This window comes from Mastigoproctus giganteus, chromosome 1 (assembly GCF_048544385.1).
Source record: "Mastigoproctus giganteus isolate SK-2022 chromosome 1, ASM4854438v1, whole genome shotgun sequence".
NCBI classification, from domain to species: domain Eukaryota; kingdom Metazoa; phylum Arthropoda; class Arachnida; order Uropygi; family Thelyphonidae; genus Mastigoproctus; species Mastigoproctus giganteus.
Window position 1 is genome coordinate 206,378,680 of NC_143575.1, and position 19,486 is coordinate 206,398,165.

General features: G+C 36.6%; 1 protein-coding gene across 1 annotated transcript in view; it reads left to right on the top strand.

Annotated features, from left to right (window-relative positions):
• Positions 1–19,486, top strand: part of Nrx-IV (neurexin-4) — a 405,554-nt gene that overhangs the window by 352,502 nt on the left and 33,566 nt on the right. Inside the window, exon 20 of the mRNA XM_090384064.1 lies at positions 13,017–13,150. Coding sequence (XP_090240190.1) covers positions 13,017–13,150 — 134 coding nt within the window. The remainder of the gene's footprint in view (positions 1–13,016; positions 13,151–19,486) is intronic.

The following is a 19,486-nucleotide window of genomic DNA, read 5'->3' on the forward strand; positions in this document are numbered from 1 at the left end:
ATTCTGCTTTCATTCATATATACACAAAAGAAAATTTATGATTAATGTATGCTGTATGTTACTTTTTAGAACAAAAAAATACAAGAGCATATAGCCTATGTGATTGATGACGAACGAAATTAAAAAAAAAAATTCATGAAAACCATCTACTGGGAGTGCAGTTAGATGAGAACGGACATATCATATAATGATTGACAGGAAGGTCACATGGTACAGTTGAGGTGAGAAGCGAATGTCACTCAGTAGGCATTACTAAAAACCGACTATGGTAGCATTCTATGTATTGCCGCCGCAGCATGCTAAAGGTTTACTGCAGCGAATTTCGTTTTCCCCTGAGCCAACATCAATTTACAAATCTACCCTATTTATTGTAAAGTTTACAACCACTTTTAAGAAAACCCATTTGGTTTAATAACTAACAAAAATGAAACAAAGACCCTCCTACGGGTGTCAATGGCCACATGCATTCACTAAAAGGATGATGATTTAATTCTAGATGCTAATGCGCAATTTCAGAAGGAAGGAGGCAGTATATTTGAGCGGCTGTTTAACAGTAAATGCTTGAAAATCTTCAAAAATGCTTTTACTAATTTTTTTTAAAAATTCGTTATAGAGAGACTAACACTTCACTATATGGGGTTAATTTTACATGTAATTTCGTTTCAAGGTGCAATGTTTTGCGAAAAAATTTGTTAAATAGAAGTTCATAATAGAGAAGTTCCACTGTATATATATACACACACACACACACACACACAGTTGTGCCCCCGTATCCGCTGATTCAGTTAACCCGGGGGGGGGGGGGACATAACACGTACTACTTGCGTGTCCAATACGATGCTTCCCTCATTTTTTTACAATGTCACGTATAGTTTGGTCACCAACATTATAATGGTTCTTAACGGATGCACCATTTTCAAACTTTTGAATAATTTCAAGTTTTTGTTTAATTTGAAAGCACAACTCTTGCATTTACCCATCATTTTCGCGATTTTTAAACAAAATATAAAAATAGTTTTTATTAAAAAAAATTCCGTCCCTGACATAAATAATGAAACAAAATTCGTCTTGCAGTGCGACGGAACACAACAATCGACGCGGTGTACTAAATCAAACTAAACATTTGATCTCTGTCTCTTTTTTTTTTTTTTTTTTTTTTTTTGAATGGTAGATGTGAAGACAGTGGGGATTGCAAGATAATAGGTACATTAATCTCCCAATGACGACTAATAACGCCAGTTCTTGAGACTTATTTACAACTTGGAAATATCTGTTTATACCTATTCTAGTTATTACTTGAATTTTATAATTTCTGGTTGATTTTTTTTTTTTTTTTTTTTTTTTTTTAATTTGGAGTCTTGAACTGTCCCGGTTAATCAAATCCCGGTACATCAAGAGTTTGCTGTACTTTATTATTACCGTAATTAATGTTGGTGATGTCTTATTGTGTGTTTAATTTATCAATTAAACTTTATTATACATATATATATATATATATATATATGTACATTTGATAGTATGAGCCAGAACTATAATGCTCAATACATTCTTCAATGATATTAATATTTGTAAAAGAATAAGAGAAGTTTACCTCAATATGATACATAAAACACTTCCGTATGATGCTCTCCAGAAATTAAAACGAAAACAATTAAAAAATCGAAAATCTTACGTTACAGTAAGAAATAATTAACAATAATTAAAAATCAATTTAACAAAAAAATGCAAAACGATTTTCCTTCCTGAAGCTGACAGTGCTTTTCGACTGTATGTTGTGATCACAGGAATGAAAATTACCAAATAGGAGTCAGCATGGAACTTAAATTGAGATTATTTGTCTTCGTGCATATGTGTAAAGGACCACAAGTCGAAGATTAGATATGGTCATCAAACATTAACATTATTCTTGTGTAATTTATTTTTGACAGTTTCTGCAATTAAGTCTTGTATAATTACATTGGACACTAAGTATTTTGGCCTCGTTAAATAAAAAAAAATGTTTTTCATTAATGGCATGAAAGGCTAATTCTGATGCTGTTGAACGAGAAGCAAGAGCTGAGGCCACGTGTTGATTAACACAAAAATTCAGAGGAAACCGCATAGAACCCTGATAAGATGAGTTAGCATTAGCATTAGTAGAGGCATATGATGCAAGAAAGCAAGCTTATGCAGCATCAGCCAAAAAAAAAAAAAAAACCTTCCATTTCACCCCTCCATTCGTTCCAAATGCCTGTCCATCTCGGCTTTAAATTTATTTAGGCTATTAGCTTCCACAACAAAAGTTGGAAGCCTGTTCCACCAACCAATTACCCGCTGGCTAAAGGCAAATTTCCGCATATCTATTCTACAACTTTCTTTCCTCAATTTGCAACTGTGCCCCCTCAGGTTCTTAGTCTGAGCAAGAGGAAGAATCTCATCAGCATTCAGCTTGCTCAATCCATTCAAAGCCTTATACACCTCAATCAGATCACCTCACAGGTGCCTACTCTCCAGATGCTGCAATTTGCAGAACTTAAGCCTTTCTTGGTAAGAGCACCCCTTTGTTCCCCTCACCAATCTTGTTGCTCTTGTGGTGTGGCCTGACCATTGCCTTGTATAATGGGATAATCACCTCCCTGTCCCTGCTAGCAAAATTCCTATATATCATTGACACAACTCCATGACCTGCCCTGGCAGCCCGTCTGCACTGCTCAGAGAACTTCATATTTGACTGCACAATTACTCCCAGGTTTTTTTCACATTCCACTTTCCTGAGTGTAGTACCACACAGTTGGGATGTTTCTCTTCAGTTATTGCTACCCATATGCAGTACTTTGCATTTGTCAATGTTAAACTTCAGTTGCCACTTCTCAGCCCATTTTCCCACCTTAACTAGATCCAGTTGGAGTAGCATACTGTCTTTACTGTCAGTAACTACCCTGCCAACCTTTGTATCATCTGCAAATTTGGACATTAAACCTGATATACCTTCATTAATATCATTGATAAATACTGAAAACAACAATGGGCCCAACAGAACCCTGGCGAACTCCACTAATAACATTTGTCCACAAAAAGCAGTGTCCATTGATTGCCCTTCTCTATGTCGTACCCCACTCAACCATCCCTTTATCCATTGTAGCAACTTACCCTTAATGCCATACCTCTCCAATTTGTACAGCAGTCATCCATGTGCAACAGTATCAAAAGCTTTCCTGAAATCCAAGTATATGATATCAAAATTATTTTTGGCATTCAGTTCCTTTGTGACTACATCATAGTATCCAATCAAATTGGTCAGACAAGACCTCCCTTTAACAAACCCATGCTGTGTCTTAACTATTACTGCAGTCTTGTCTTGATTATCCTGCAATGCTTTTTTAACCAGTGATTCCATTATTTTCCCTGGAAAACCCATGTTAAACTAACAGGTCTGTAGTTACTTGTGTCACCTTTTGAACCCCCCTTTGTGAATTGGTGATACATTTGCACACCTTCAGTCCATAGGGACCTTCCCTGAGTCCAAGGAAGCTCTCATAATTATGACTAAGGGTTTGCTTACTTCCTTTGCTGCCTCCTTTAATATAACTGGATAGATGCCATCCACCCCAGGTGCATTTTTCATGTTTAACTTCAACAATTTCTCCTCCACTTTGCTCTCAGTTATTACAAAATCACTTAGCTCCCTGTTAGTGTTTGATAAACTTCTGGCACTTCTCTCATTGAATAACTCCTCATGTGTGAATGTAGATGCAAAATACTCATTCAGTTTATCAGCTACCTGAGCATGATCATCAATAGTGAACCCATCTATGTTATGTGGTCCAACCTGATTCATCCCTTTTCTTCTAGAGTTTACATAAGTAAAGAACTCTTTGCTGTTTTCATTTGCATCCTTTGCTAAAGATTTCTTGTAATCTGCCTTCACCTGTGTCACCTGATACTTTATATGCATCCCATACATTCTTCTCTGCCACGAGCCTCATTAATTCATCTGACATCGATTTAGGCCTAAACATTGAACAGTATTTCTTAGTTGGAATGAAAAGACTAGTAGCCTCCAAAATTAAGTCCCTGAAGGCTTCCGATTTAGAATTCAACGTTGGTAACATCATCAGTTCATCCCACTGTACAGAATTTAAAAACTGTCTGAGACCTCTGTAGTCACCTTTACGAAAGCAAAAGCCCTTCCCTCTTTTAGCCTTGATGGTAGTTACATCTTTAAGTAATTCCCACATCAGTACATTGTGATCACTGTCATGCAGTGGTGCTTTTATCTCCAAATTCGTAATGCATGAATAATGCACAAGATAATCAGATCAACAGTTTTACTCCCTCTGGTTGCCTCTCGAACATGTTGCTGTAGAAAACAGTCATCCAATAAATCCACAAAAGTCTTGCTAGTGTGTGAGTGACCAATCCCCAAGTTCCAGTCAAATCTGGAAAGCTAAAAATCCCCCATTATAAGACATTCTGATTTACTGGCCCACTCTATTTCTCTGCACAATTCCTCATTATACTCATCAGATTCATTAGGCCTATAACACACACCTACTCTCATTTTTCCTTTCCCAGTGCTTATTTCACACCAAACAGATTCAACACTGCAATGTCCACCAACATCAATTGGATGCACTTCTTTAGGTTTTATGTTTCTTAACTAACAGCATAACCCCTCAAGTATTTTTTGATATTGCTATTGTTGATTGGTGTATTTTTTTGTATTCTATCCTTAGCATGTATCCTAATTCTGTCTATTGTAGCAATTGGGTAACCCCTGTTTAAGAATCTACTGGTTAATATTTGTATTTCTGAGCCCAAAGCAGATTCCGTGGTTGAATATTTATAAGCATTGAGAAATTGATTAAAGATAATCGATCCTTTGTAGGTGAACGGGTGATAGCTGTTATAATGCAGAAGCATACCGATGTTTGTAGGTTTACGGTAGATGTTAAATTGGATTTTATTTGCTTCCCAAGTAGGCGCAAAATTTAGAAAATAAGTTAAAATCTGCCTCTCGGTGGACAGGATATATCACTCGAATTGTGGGGAGGAGCAATACTACTACTAGGTTAAAGAAGAGTTTAGATGTAGTAAGAAAAGTCAAAGAATTACCAAATTGAAAATTACAAGTGATCACTGGTGGGTGGCACTAACTCGTATCCAATCCAGTTTATGATCCAAAAGAAGTCTTGATAAAAGGCAACTAAATGAATTCCAGGAGAAATAGAACTATCAAATTGCAGACCTCTGCTGAATCCTAAACAAGCCAAGAGAAGTGATAAATTTAGGCTTGTTATCCTCATTCTTTCGGAAATTCTTCATGTTTCTCTCTTGCTTGAATTTTCAATTTGCTTGTTTCTTTTAACTTTTATGCCAACATTTGAAAATCCAAATATAGCTCTTTGATCCATTGTATCTCACATTCATGTACAACAGTCATTACTTCTAGATGTGCTGATGAATGTGGTGTGCAAATATCTAATATCAACAGTTTTTAAATCTTTCACCTCCATTTTGGAATTAAATCACCAAAACTAGATAGAATCAGATGGATGATTCCAACTTATTCATAGGCATTTCTACTGCCAGAGTCACGGACAGCCTAGAATAAGAGTATATTTTTAATGAAATAATACACTTTTAAAGGAATTGAACCACCTAAATGCCAAACACTTAAACTATTTATGGCTACATTTCACAAACTCATTGTTTCCCCTCTTCAGGCCTATGGAGGATTGAACATTGAATATCAAGTTTTCAATTTGATTATTTACAATACAATGTATTCTAATTATACTATACTCCTTTTTACATGTACAATTGTTGTATGATAATTACACTTTGCTTATAATTTAATTAACTCATTAATAAATATAAATCCCTAGAGTTACTCCCTAAATTAGTTGGTAAGGCTTACCTGTCAACATTATCCAGGAGTGGAATCTCTTTTTCCAGTTGGGGTGGAAGAAGTGGACTGAGTGTTTATATATGTTTATTTGATGTAGCTAATGGAAGGTTGTTGCAGGGCAAACCTGGAGGATTTTCAGTACAGGGATATGTTATGGAAGGACATTGGGGAATGAGGACCTGTTTTGAAGAGATCTGTGGATATTTCTAAACTTTTTAATCTGTTATGGATTATTAGATCAACATACGAAGTATATTTTAATAGATTGTGTTGTACAACTACAGTAGAACCCGGGTAAGAAATTCCCGCATAAGTTTTCCCATGTACTAGGTTTGGTTTCTTAAGTCCCAATTTTAAATCTATATGTTGTTATGTATTATCTTCCCGCGTAAGAAGTTTCTTGGGTAAAAAGTTTGTGATAAAGAATACAGAGTGTATTATTATAATGACGTTTTCCCACTTAATACGTTTTTTAAATATAAAAATTATTAACATGCAGGTTAGTGCAAAAGCATCATTTTAACTTAGCTAAATTAATTAATTAAATTGGCATCGTTTTGGTTATCTCATGTTGTGAATGCCTTCACAACGAGTTGCCATGGTATTGTACTACCTCAAATAAATAACACTTCACCAGTGGAGAAGACTACTGTTATTTATTCTCAGCGGATACCACCACCCAGACAGCACTGTTTCAAAGCTTGTTGGATTCTCTTCGGTTCAGGTACCCTGGTGTTGCAATAGTGACAACCCAGTTATGAAGTATAACTTCACAATATGAGAGATGCCTGATGGTGTGCAGTGATATAGACTATAAAATATTTAAGGGCAAAGGCCTCATGCTATGAGGTAGAATGACTAACATGTAGGTTAGTGCAAAAGCATCATTTTAACATAGTCATCTACCAAAGTGGTTAAATTAATTAAATTGGCATCGTTTTGGTTATATCTCATATTGTGAATGCCTTCAACGAGTTGCCACGGTATTGTACTACCTCGAATAAATAACACTTCACCAGTGGAGAAGACTACTGTTGTTTATTCTCAGCGGATACCACCACCAGACGGCACCGTTTCAAAGCTTGTTGGCTTCTCTTCGGTGGGTGGGCAGGTACCCAGGTGTTGCAATAGTGACAACTCAGTTATGAAGTATAACTCCCTTCTCCACTGGTGAAGTGTTATTTATTTGAGGTAGTACAATACCATGGCAACTTGAAGGCATTCACAATATGAGATATAACCAAAACGATGCCAATTTAATTAATTAATTTAACCACTTTGGTAGATGACTATGTTAAAATGCACTAACCTACATGTTAGTCATTCTACCTCGTAGCATGAGGCCTTTGCCCTTAAATATTTTATAGTCTATATAATATTTTATAGTCTATTTAATATTAAACAATATAAACATTTGGTAAACAAACAAGTTAGTGCCAAGCATCGTTTTTGATATTCATGTATCTTATATTGTGAATGGCTTCAAAAGTTGCCCTGATATTGCACTACCTCCAATAAGCAATGCGTTTGCCAATGGAGAAGACTAATGTTACTTATTCTCGGCAGATACCACCACCCAGGGGGGTGATGGAGTGGTGGTATCTGCTGAGAATCCATTGGTGATGTGTTGCCTATTCGAGAATCGATTGTCGAAGTTGCTTATTCGAAGTAGTTGAATATCAGGCAACTCGTGAAGGCATTCACAATATGAGATTTAACAAAAATGATGCCATTTCACCTACTTCAGTGATTTACCAGGAAGTAAAATTATGCTTGGCACTAACTCGTTTGATTAGTGAATATCTTGTAGTCTGAGGCTTTCAGCACTAAAACCTTTTTTAGTATAAACATTTTGATATAATGGAAGTGACACATTGCAATTGTTTTCATCAATATCCATAAATGGATAAGTGTTAAGTTCCAATGGTTGTGAACAGTTTTGAATTATTTAGTGGATTGTTGCTCTGTCTTATTGTAATTGTGACCTTTTAAGGTATGTTGAAACTCCAAAGTTTCACTCATTCTTCCAACTTGGTAATGAGTTTAATGAACAGAATGTTAAGCAATTAGAAATCCTCAGTTTAAAAATGTTTCCCATAGGCAGAGTAAAATATTTATAAATTCTAAAATAGTACTTAAAAATTATCTTTAACTTATATATTTGTATCTTTTCATTTCTAATATTTCATACCTTTAGGTCATTTTCCCTTCTAAGAAGTTCTAAACCTCAAGTCCCTCAGAAAAATTCTTATCCGGGTTATACTGTATTAAAAATTAAATTGAATTACAACTTGAATTACTTCTTAGAAGGGAAAATGATAATTATTATTTGTTGATTAATTGTTTATTAATTTTAAGTGGGACTCCTTGAATTTATTATTTTTTTTTTTTTTTATTATTATTAAAGGTTTGGCGTCTTCTTGCTAAGAACTTCAGGGTATCTGTATGGAATAGGTTGTAATAAGCATCTTGCTAATTGTGGAGCTTATGAAACATTTTATGAAGTAGGCTTCTTTGAAGTTTCTTCTGGAGTACGATGAATCTGTTTTTAGAACTACGGTGTTGAAGAAATCCCATGTGCCTCTGCAGGAAAGAACATGAGCAACTGTTTCATACTTGTTGATGCTGCCGTGTTGAGTGTCTTGCTTATATTCTCATCCTTTTGTCGAGTCTTCTATATGTTTCTCTGACATAGGTTAAATTGCATGAGCATTGAATAAGCTATGCAGGGCCTCTGGGGTTAGATGGTGACTTTGGTTCTTGGATAGTTTTTGTTTCAGAGATTGGGTTCCTGCATAGAATGTGGGAGTGTTGTGGGTTTTTGCTATGATGCTGCTAATTCCTTGGATGTATGGAATAATGAGCTTGGTCATAGGTTTGTCTTCTTTCTTCTGTGGAGGTCTGAAACTACTGTTTAGAGTTTTGTTGATGATGCTATCTGTTAATGCTGGAGAATATTGGTTCTTTAAATCTATTGCTTTTATGGTTGAGATTTCCTGTTCCAGTAATTCCATAATGGCTGCAAACTTTTAGGGTTCTGTTGATGTAGGTTCTGATGATGGCTGTTTTGGTGGAGAAATAATTTGAGGACCTGTAGTTTTGGATGCATCCTGCGTCCATGGGTTTCCTATATATTGTCATCAGTAGGTTGTCGGGGTTTCTTGAGATGATGTCAGGAATGGGGGGGGTTGTCTGTTTTCTTCTGTTTCTACCTTAAATTTGATTTTGTGGTGAAAGCTGTTGAGTTGATTTTGTGGAAGAACCTCAGTGCACAACGAAGAAATCCCAGAATGCCCAACAACTGCTGTAACAGAAGAGAGAGTTGCAAAAATTGAGGCATTAATCCTACAGATTGTTATATTACCATCAAAAAACTAGCTACAGAGCTCCAAATTAATGTAGGGTCAGGGGACACATCATTCCTGAACAGTTGCATATGAGTAGTGTCTGCTAGGTAAGCTCCCAAACTTTCGACCCCTTACCAGGAAAAGCAAGACGAATTTTTTTCACAGCTAGTCACCGTGGATGAAACTTGTATCCATCACTATGAAGCCAAAACTAAACAAGTGTCAAAACAGTGGAAGCATGCAGAATTACCCCCCCCCCCAAAAAGGCAAAGTTACAACTAAGTGATGGCTAGGTGATTCTGTTAGTTTTTTGGGATGAGCATAGTGTAATACTAACAGATTACCTTCAAAAGGGCTGTACTGCGATAGCAAAGTATTATTCCGCCCTCCTCATAAAGCTACATGCTGCTATAAAAGAAGAGAAAAATGGGGGGGAAAATCAAAAGGTGTGCACCTACTCCAAGACATTGCCACTGCACGTTCCTTGCATTCTGCAGTGAGGTGCAGCAATGAATATGGGTTTGAAATATTGCCATTTGCTGTTGATGGGGTGATTTTATCTGCAAAATCGCGGTTTGAAGAACAGTCAGGTCTGCAAAACTGGCCTGCAGAAATAATTGAGAGGTAGCAAAAATGTGTCATTTTGTCTGATGACTATGTTAAAAAGCATAATAATTCGTCGTGTTTGATTCAACCTTCTATCACAACTATTTCTGGGTTAATACAAATCATTTTTGAACCCCTCTCGTATTATCCCAAGTCACACATAACATTTTAACTATTCCCCATATCGATGCTGAGCATGGAGGATATTCAGCCAGGTGAGAAAAACAAAAACTGAGTTAAAATCATTTTGTTTAACTGATAGAGCTTTGAAAATGCTTTCAAGTCCAGTCTGGATTTTGAAAAATCTCCAGTTTTTCAGAAGCCAGAAGTCGGTAAATATGTAGTAATGTGTGATCTGAATCTCCAGCTAGGGTACATAAGACTTTAAATAAGCCTCAGACTAAATGCAGTTCAGTCAGAGTTTCAACTGCAAGAATACAATGCAGCAAAATGTTAAACTATTGTACCACAAAGTAAGTGTACTTAAATACAGTACAGTAATACCCTGAAGTTACGCGATAGGTGGGTCCGACGAAAATCGCGTAAGTCGAATTCGCGTAAGTCGGGGTACAACTTTGCATATAAATACATATAAATTTTGCTTAATTGGGACCAAGGACTAACAAAAACACTAGTTTAGAAGAAAAATATTAATAAAATTGCAGTTCTTTATACATATTAATACAAAATATGTATTAAAAAAACAAATGACTTACGTAAAAAAGTTATTTCGATGTCGATGGCTTCATAAAATCTAACAAATTCGTCTGACGACACAGCGCCTTCTTTTTTTCACGCAGAATTTCTTCGTAGCAAGCTAATAATTTTTTTATTCCTTGCTTTGTAGCTATAACGCGTTCTTCGTTGGAGTCTATGTTTTCTAAAATTTTTAAGCCCTTTACAATTGAGCCCTTTTCAATTTTCAACCTGTCAAGTTTGCAATTGTCATGTGCTTTTCGCCGTTGCTTCATTTAGGCCTGTAGCACGTGCAATATCACATGGTCTTTCATTTCGCTCAAAGCGTTTCACAATTTCATATTTTTTCTCTATCGACAGAGGCGGACTGGCCATAAGCCTTACCGGGGAAACCCCGGTGGGCCAGTGTGATTTTGGCCATAAACCATAGTATGAGGCCACTATAAATTTTCCCGGGTAAGAATTTTTGACCCAGTCCGCCTCTGTTTATCGATAATTGCTTTTCTTTTTCTCCCTGAATCTGCAATGTCTTCACCAGGACGCTTCCTTTTCACACCTTTTAATTAAGTATTTTACTCATTTTTAGGGAATAAAGCACAATTACAAAACGAGGAGGCACGCTTGATACGCATAAACAAAGCTGCGCGCATGTAGCAACTGAATAAACAACACCATAAAGGCAGAGATACGCTATTAAGACCTCACATTTCTAGGGGTTACTACCATAAAACAATAAAAATCCAGTTGCGTTTCTGCTAGTGAAATCTGTTATAAACTGGTAGTAAACTCGATCTAATTGCATTTGCGATTATACCGATAGCTGGAATTGTGTTGGTTTTTACGTTATTATGGTGAAATGTGTTTCCCCTTCACTGATGTAAAAAACATAAAAGCAGCAAAGTTGAATTTTGTTCATCTTTCGCTCTCATTCTCCGCCGTCGCACCGTATATCGATAACATATGAAAAACGACCTTGAAGATAGTGGGCGGCAGCGTTGCCAAACGAAAAAATCAAGAACCGCGTAACTCCGAGTTCGCGTAAGTCGGGGTATTACTGTATTACATTTAATGTTTTTTATTTCATAGTAAAGCAATTTTTCATAACATTCTAGCAACTTGTTAAATCTGATTGTTCGTTAAACTGGGGGGGGGGATATATATACAAGTAGCCCTCGATTTACGTCAGGGTTAGGTTCCTGTGTGGGGGGGGAGCACAAATGGAACCCTTTATAAAATGGAGTCAATCGGAAATCACACTGTTAGTTTCTAGGCACCAAAAATTTTACCTACCACTTTGCATCGATTGTTTTATTTTCTTGGCATTCTTCATAGTTGTAGTAATTAGTTGATGTAGGCATATTCATAGCCCTACACACATTAGCACGGCTTTCATCAGATTCTATCCTCCGAATATTGCACTAGGATTCAATTAATTACTTTTACCAGATATGGCGTGTCTTTATTCTATTAAATTAAAAACTTTAAACACGATTTATCAATAGGATAATTAAAAAAATGTTAGCGTAATAAATTTCCAACACATGTAAATAACGTAAACAACAACCAACTGAATGCTTTACCGCATGGACCTTTACTACCGTAAAAGTCCATGTGGGTACACATCCACGAGTGTTTACTTTGAGGGTGGGAATCTTTCTCGTCTCTGATACGAATGTGCTAATTGCTGATTGGCTCAGATTGTCCTAAATCACATGAACAGTGCACGATACATAGCACAGTATGATGCTGATAAATTGTCTGACGATTTTAAACTTTCAATTATAAAAAAATTCCAAAAAATAAAAACGGCGTTGTTAGTGATCGCCGCTATTGCGAGTCAGCGCAAATCGGACCAGCACAAAACGAGGGCTACCTGTGTATATATATATATATGTGTGTGTGTGTATATATGTTAATAATATATATACAGTATAGTATCCATGATTTGCTAATCATTCAGTGTATAGTCTTATCCACAAAACCTTAATCTTGTCCTAGCAGTGCTTCTTCTTTATCTTCATCATTAGTATTTCATTCTTTTCTTCCTTAGGCACCTTTGCAGTAAGGTTCAGTTTCATAGCAGAGTTTAGATGAAGCATGTGCTAAATTTTCTTTATTTAGTCTAATCTAAATGAAGAGTAAAGTCTCCTGCATTACACAGGAAATGTGAAGCACATGAATCTAAGTAGTGTTATTTATTTTTGCATAAGGGAACTTCGTTTACTTCAGGAATTCTAAAGAAAATGAAAAATGAAATAATTTAATGGAATGAATTCCATCAACTGTCCAATGACCTGAGATGTATGAGGTATATAAAAACAATGAGTAGTTGAGAAAACTATTTTTTTATTTTTGTTATTTGAGAAAAATCAGCGAACTAGCTAATGTTTTATTACCATGCAAACAATACAATATCAAGTAGTTGTGTAGAATTGTGCTAAAATTGTTTTATATTCTTAATGGTGTTTTTAATCTAGGTCATTTACGTCTGGTATTTGATTTTGGATTTGAAAGACAAGAAATAATAATAAAAAATGAAAATTTTGCTCTTGGCCAACACCATAATATTGAAATAAGAAGGTCATCAAAAGGTGCAGTGCTAACAATATATGTAAGTAGCTATTAAAATAATAAATATAGATATACTTTTATATGAAATAAGTGAATTTGTTTAACCATATATTAATGGTAAGTAGATGAAGAGAGGGAGAGGTCCTGATAATCATGTCTTCACTTATTCACTTATATAAAATAGTCCCAATTAAAAAGGATCATAATAAAATGATTTCCTCGTTTTTATTCAAGAAATTCCATTTAAAATGATTTTTACGGTAAAGATACTTAAGTATTTGATGTGCATAAGGCTGTTTCTCCGAATAGTTCCTATCAGTTGAAATACACTTTTTCCAACATTGAACCAGACCTCATATATTGGTATCGTAAGCCTTCATGTCATAGTGCCAGAGCCATTCATGGTCTTATTCATGTCACTGTAAAAACATTGGCTATGTAGTCTCTCCTTTAGCAGAAAGGTCATTAAGGCATGTTGCATGAGCAGTGTTCTGAGAACAACTGTGATTGGCTCTGCCATGACAAATAGCTTTACAACACTGGTATACAGGAGTGGGGGGCTATGGAGAAATAGCCTCATATTTCAGCAGTAATAGCCTCACTTTCAGCAGTAAAAACATGGCCTTTATCCCTCATAATTGATAACTGGGATGTGGAGTGTTATCTAGAAAGAGAATAGCCTTTTCAGGTAGGTTTATTTTCTTTATAAAATGTACAATTTGTGAAAAAAAAATTCTTTGAATAATGCAGAGTCCATCCATGCTAATTTTTGTGAGTTGGTAGTAAAGATAAACAATTTGTTTAAAAACTCTAGTAGGATTAATTGATTTAACAACAAAAAAAAAAAAAAAAAAAAAAAAAGCTATTTGCAAGTTCCACTTGCATTATTGCACGTGGCTACCATGATTCTTTCTTTTGAGTTTTTGTTTACTGGTGCTACAGGCCACACTTTTGTAGGTAACAATTGTAACATCTTATTTTTTTCCTGTTTCAACCTTATTGTACAGTTATTCTCAAATAAATTGATAAAGGCCTTAAATCCTCTGTACATTTTTGAGTATCAGGCTGATCAGCAAATAATCTCTTCACTAAGACAATACATGAATACCCTGATACTTCTTATGGTGTCCAAGTTATCCATCACTTGCTGTGGAACTTTTTTGCACCATCACTCTTAATGTTTTACATTAAAAGACTGATTGTGTATTACTGATGCTGCTTTTATGAGTCCACTGATTTGAGCTCTTTGTTGCCTTTCTTGCATAAACTCCCGAAATGCATTGCCTACTGTCTCTAATTCTGGTTTCTTTTAAATTGGAGCAAGAACCTAACTACTCTTGTGAAATAATCTGAGTGCAAAATCCTTCTAGATTTTTTCAGTCTTTTAGTTCTCTCACCCACACCAGCAGTTTTTTTACAGTTTATTTTACAATTGCAATTTTTTTAGACTCGCCTAAACAGAGTTTTTCAGAGAATCCAACTTGGTTTTCATAGAAATACAACTCTTGTTTCTCATCCATATTTAATTAAATTATGTATTGTAATTACAATAGCAAATATTTTTATATTTGCTATTGTACTCAACAGGCAGGCATGGCGTATTATATTAGCCAACTAGCTGCAACCATACTGGACTGGTACCCACAGCACTGGGTACTAGTCCAGTATGGTGTCTTCAGACATGTTTTTAAAGAGAGAAGTCTATCATGGGAATCAGACATGTTTAAAGAGAGAATCATTTAATGAGTCAGTTTAGTGGAAGTCAGTGTGCACGCACACACATAGTAGAAGTTAAAAGAGTAGTTTTCACTAGGTATATGGTGGTTTAAAAAAGGGAAAAAACTGTCAGGCTTCATTTTATCCTCTCATCTTTTTCTGGCATTCAGATTTCTTTCTTCTCCCCAACTTTGTCAACCAAATCACACTTCTTGAATAGCATAGGCTGCAACAGCCCAAAAAAAAGGTAAGAAAAAACAAAGTGAACTTTAATAGCTTTGCTTTCTGTAGTTTCTCTGTTAATGAGTTTCTTCTGGTTTTCTTATGAATTCCCAACCCGTTAGAAAAGCACAAGATCCATTAGCTTCAAAAAAAAACAACAAATACATAAATGTTAGATAAATAAATAAATATACATATATGTATACATGTATGTGGGTGTGTGCGTGCACACACACACACACATTGAAATAGCTTTGTATTAGAAGCATGTACCTAGTACCTGATTCATGCCGGTTACATTGTAAAAGGTTCCATGAGATGCAGTATTTTCAGGTGTCTCGTGTGGAGTTTCATAACTATTTGTTCAGTAGTACCATTTAATAATCAAGTAATATTCAGTTCATCTTCACAAAAAACATTTTGTCTAAATGCCTGGCTTCTGTATGTCTGATCTGGCACTAAAACATCAGTCTGGAAAGTAGTAGTAGTAATTATGCAATAAAGCAAGCTTATATAGCATCAGCCAAAAAAAAAAAACCTACACAATTTCACAAAACTGTACCTTCCACGAATTTCTCTAGTTCTTCCTTGAATTTATTCAGCCCATGAACTTCCACAACAGGTGGAAACCTGTTCCAACAATTAACCACCTGGCTGAAAGCAAACTTCCATACCTCTGTCCTGCAACCATCCTTCCTCAACTGAATTTATGCCCATTTATGTGTGTAGTCCCATCAAGTGGAAAAATGCCATTAACATTCAGCTTACTCAGTCCATTCAGGGATCTGATTAAACACCTTACTCAGATCTCCCCACAGGTGCCTAGTCTTCAGATGCTGCAGTTGCAGAACTAAAGCCTTTCTTGGTAAGAGCACCCTTTTGTTCCCTTCACCATTTTGGTTGCTCTTCTATGCACCCGTTCCAGCAGATCTACATCCTTCTTAAAGAGAGGCCTCCAGACCTGTATACAATACTCAGTGCAGCCTAACCATGGTCTTATACAAAGGGATAATCACCTCCTTATCCCTGCTAGCAAAATTTCTGTATATCATTGACAAAGTCCCATGAGCTATCCTGGCAGCATATCTGGACTGTTCAGAGAATTTCATGTCTGACTGCACAATTACCCCCAGGTCTTTTTCATTATCTGGTACTCTGAGCGTAGTACCACACAGTTAAGTGACTCCGGGGTTACTGCTACCCAAATGCATTATCTTGCAATTTTCCACGTACACTGAGTGGACAGAAATCATGGGATACCTACCTAGTAGTGGGTAGGCCTACCTTTCACCCAGATAAGGGCAGTCGCATTGCGAGGCATTGAGTCCACTAGTTCACGAAAACGTTTCACAAGTATTTCCATCCATGCTTGCTGCAGCACTATCCATAATTCCTTCACATTCCTGGGTGGAGGATCCAAAGCACGAATGGCCCTTTCCACAGCATTCCAAAGATGCTCCACAGGGTTCATGTCCAATAAATGGGGAAGCCATTTCATGGTGGTAAAATCTGTGGAATGCTCTTCAAACCATGTTCTAGTCACCACAGCTCTGTAGGGAGGTGCATTGTCCTGCTGGAAGAGTCCATTGTCCTGTGGGTGCACAATGACTATGAAGAGATGCAGACAGTCTGCAAGGATGGACACGTAACCTAGACTGTTCAGAGATGTGTCTAGACGTACCAGAGGTCCCAACATGTGCCAGTTGGACACGCCCCAGACCATTACTCACCGTCCACCTGCATGAACAGTTCTTTGTTGACATGACTGGTGCATAGCTTTGTGCAGTTTCTGCCAGATAAGCACACTCCCGTCCACTCGAAATAACTGGAAATGGGACTCATTGGACCAAAAGACCAGTCTCCCATTATCCAAGGTCCCGTGCCGATGTTCTTTCGCCCAGTTGAGGCATAGAGCCATGTGTCGTGGTTTTAGCAATGTGACTCTGGTGGATCTGCGTCTCCCATAACCTATTGTGGCTAATGATTGCCTGATGGTCCTGGTGGAGATATTTCTGGCACCTCCCTCGTTGAACTCGGCGGTGATTTGTGCCACTGTCAGTTTCTGGTTGGCTGAAACAATGCGAGACAGAATTCAATGGGAACGTTTATCTACCACCTTTCTCCACGCTGTCCATGATGAAATGTTATTCCAGAAATGGCGTATTCCTGATACACTCTTGATGCTGTTGAACGGGGATAGTGCAATTTCTGTACCAACTCTGTAATAGTAACCCATGCATTAGGCACCCACTATCATCCCTCTTTCAAAGTCAGTTAGCTCACGACGTTTATCCATACTGACATCGAATTACCATTTATGCGAATGCAGTGTATCCATATACCTGCCAAGCAGCAGGTCTGTCCACTAGCGAGAGGGGTGACAGCATCGTGTTGCGCAGCAGCCAGATATCCCATGAATTGTCCTTTCAGTGTAAACATCAACTGCCATTTCTCAGCCCATCAACACAATGTTCCTAGATCCTGTGCAGCATACCGTTGTTACTGTCATTAACAACCCTTCCAACCTTTGTATCATCTGCAAACTTGGACATTAAACATGTTATGCCTTTATCAATATCATTGATAAATATAGAAAACAACAATGGTCCCAACACAACCCTGTGGGAAGCCACGAAGAGCAGGGTCCATTGATAACCATTCTTGGTCTTCCACTTAATCATCCCTTTATCCATAGCAGTAACTTGCCCTTAATGCCACATTGCTCCAGTTTGTACAGCAGTCTTTCATGTGCAACAGTGTTAAAAGCTTTCCTAAAATATCAATATACAGTATCAAAATTATTATTTTTTTTTGCATCCAATTCTTTTGTTATTGCATCACAGCATCCAGTCAGATTGGTCAGGCAAGGTTGACCCTTAACAGATCCATGCTGTGATTGCAGTATAATTACATGACTATCCAGATGGTCCTACATTATTTCCTTAACCAGTGATTCCATTATTTTTTCTTGAAACAGATGTTAAGCTAACGGGTCTGCAATTACTCATGTTGCCTTTTGATTTCCCTTTATGAATTGAGGATACATTTGCATATCTCCCCTGAATCCAAGGATGCTCTCATAATTATGGCTAAGAGTTTGTTTACCTTCTTTGCTGCCTCCCTTGATATAATTGGTTAGATCCCATCCACCCACTGGTGGATGTTTTGCATATAGCTACAAAAACACTTAGCTCCTTGTTACAGTTTGATAAATGTCTGGCATCCCCATTCCTGAAGAATTTCTCATGTGTGAATGTAAATTACAAAACACCTATTCAGTTTGTCAGCAACCTGAGCAGGACCATCAACATCAAGGGGACCAATGTGATTTGATCCTTTTCTTCTACTGTTAATATAATTAAAGAGGTTTTTTTTTTTTTTTTTTTTTAACATCCTTTTAAGCAATAAGAAAGGAAAATAAACACCTGTTTGAACATGTGAGGATAGCTTACCTAGCAAGAGGTTTTTTTTTTTTTTTTTTTTAAATTGGCTGAATGCCCTTTTTCACTCTACATTACTGAATTGTTACATTACAATGCCAAGCATAACTTAGTGTAATATGACATATTTCAAGCTTCCTTTGTGCATTGTCAGTTCCACATCCAAGGACCACTGTACACTCTCTCTCTCTCTCTCTCTCTGTGTGTGTGTGTGTACTTAAATTTTTTTTTGTTGGCTGGTGCAGCATAAGCCTCAGGCTTCCTTGCACTATATAGCTAATAATAGTCATTCTTCTTTCATAATAACTTCTGTTATGTTTACACACTGAAATCAATAAAACTGATACTGAAAAACATCTATTGCTTCACCTATTTCTTTATTTTCATTGGTAATAAGAAATTAAACTGTGCATAGAGCTGCCTATGACTAAGTCAGAAGTATCTTTCTGGAACTGCTATGGTAATCAATTTTCAAAAGGAAAGTGAAAGATTTAACAACTGTTGGTGTAACAAATTTGTTCATCACATTCCTCAACATATCAAGGAGTGATCACCTCAGTAAACAGGTGTGGGGCATTTCAGATTTTAAACAGTGATGTAACTTTTAAATGTAACAAGCAAAATACTTTATTCAAACCAGAAAAAAAGGAAAATAAACAGCCTGTCTGAACATGAGGATAGCTTACCTAGAGTTATCAGTTTTCTTGGACTGTTTTGGATGCTTGCATCAGAAGTTTGAGTTCTTTTCTGCAAAGAATTCATAAATTTTTCTTACAAAGCTTCTTTTGCATATGCCACTCACTAGTGATTGCTTGTTTCATATGTCAATTGAAAAATGCTTATATGGCTTTTCTCAGCATTTCTAACCCCCTCCCCTTTAAATAGGCTTTTCAGAGGTTGCCACTGTTCTATTGGTATGCTTAAATATTTACCCAAGGACAGTAAAGCATGTAAACACATGTTCTCTTACTTCAGTGGTGTGTGCATTTATTGAAATT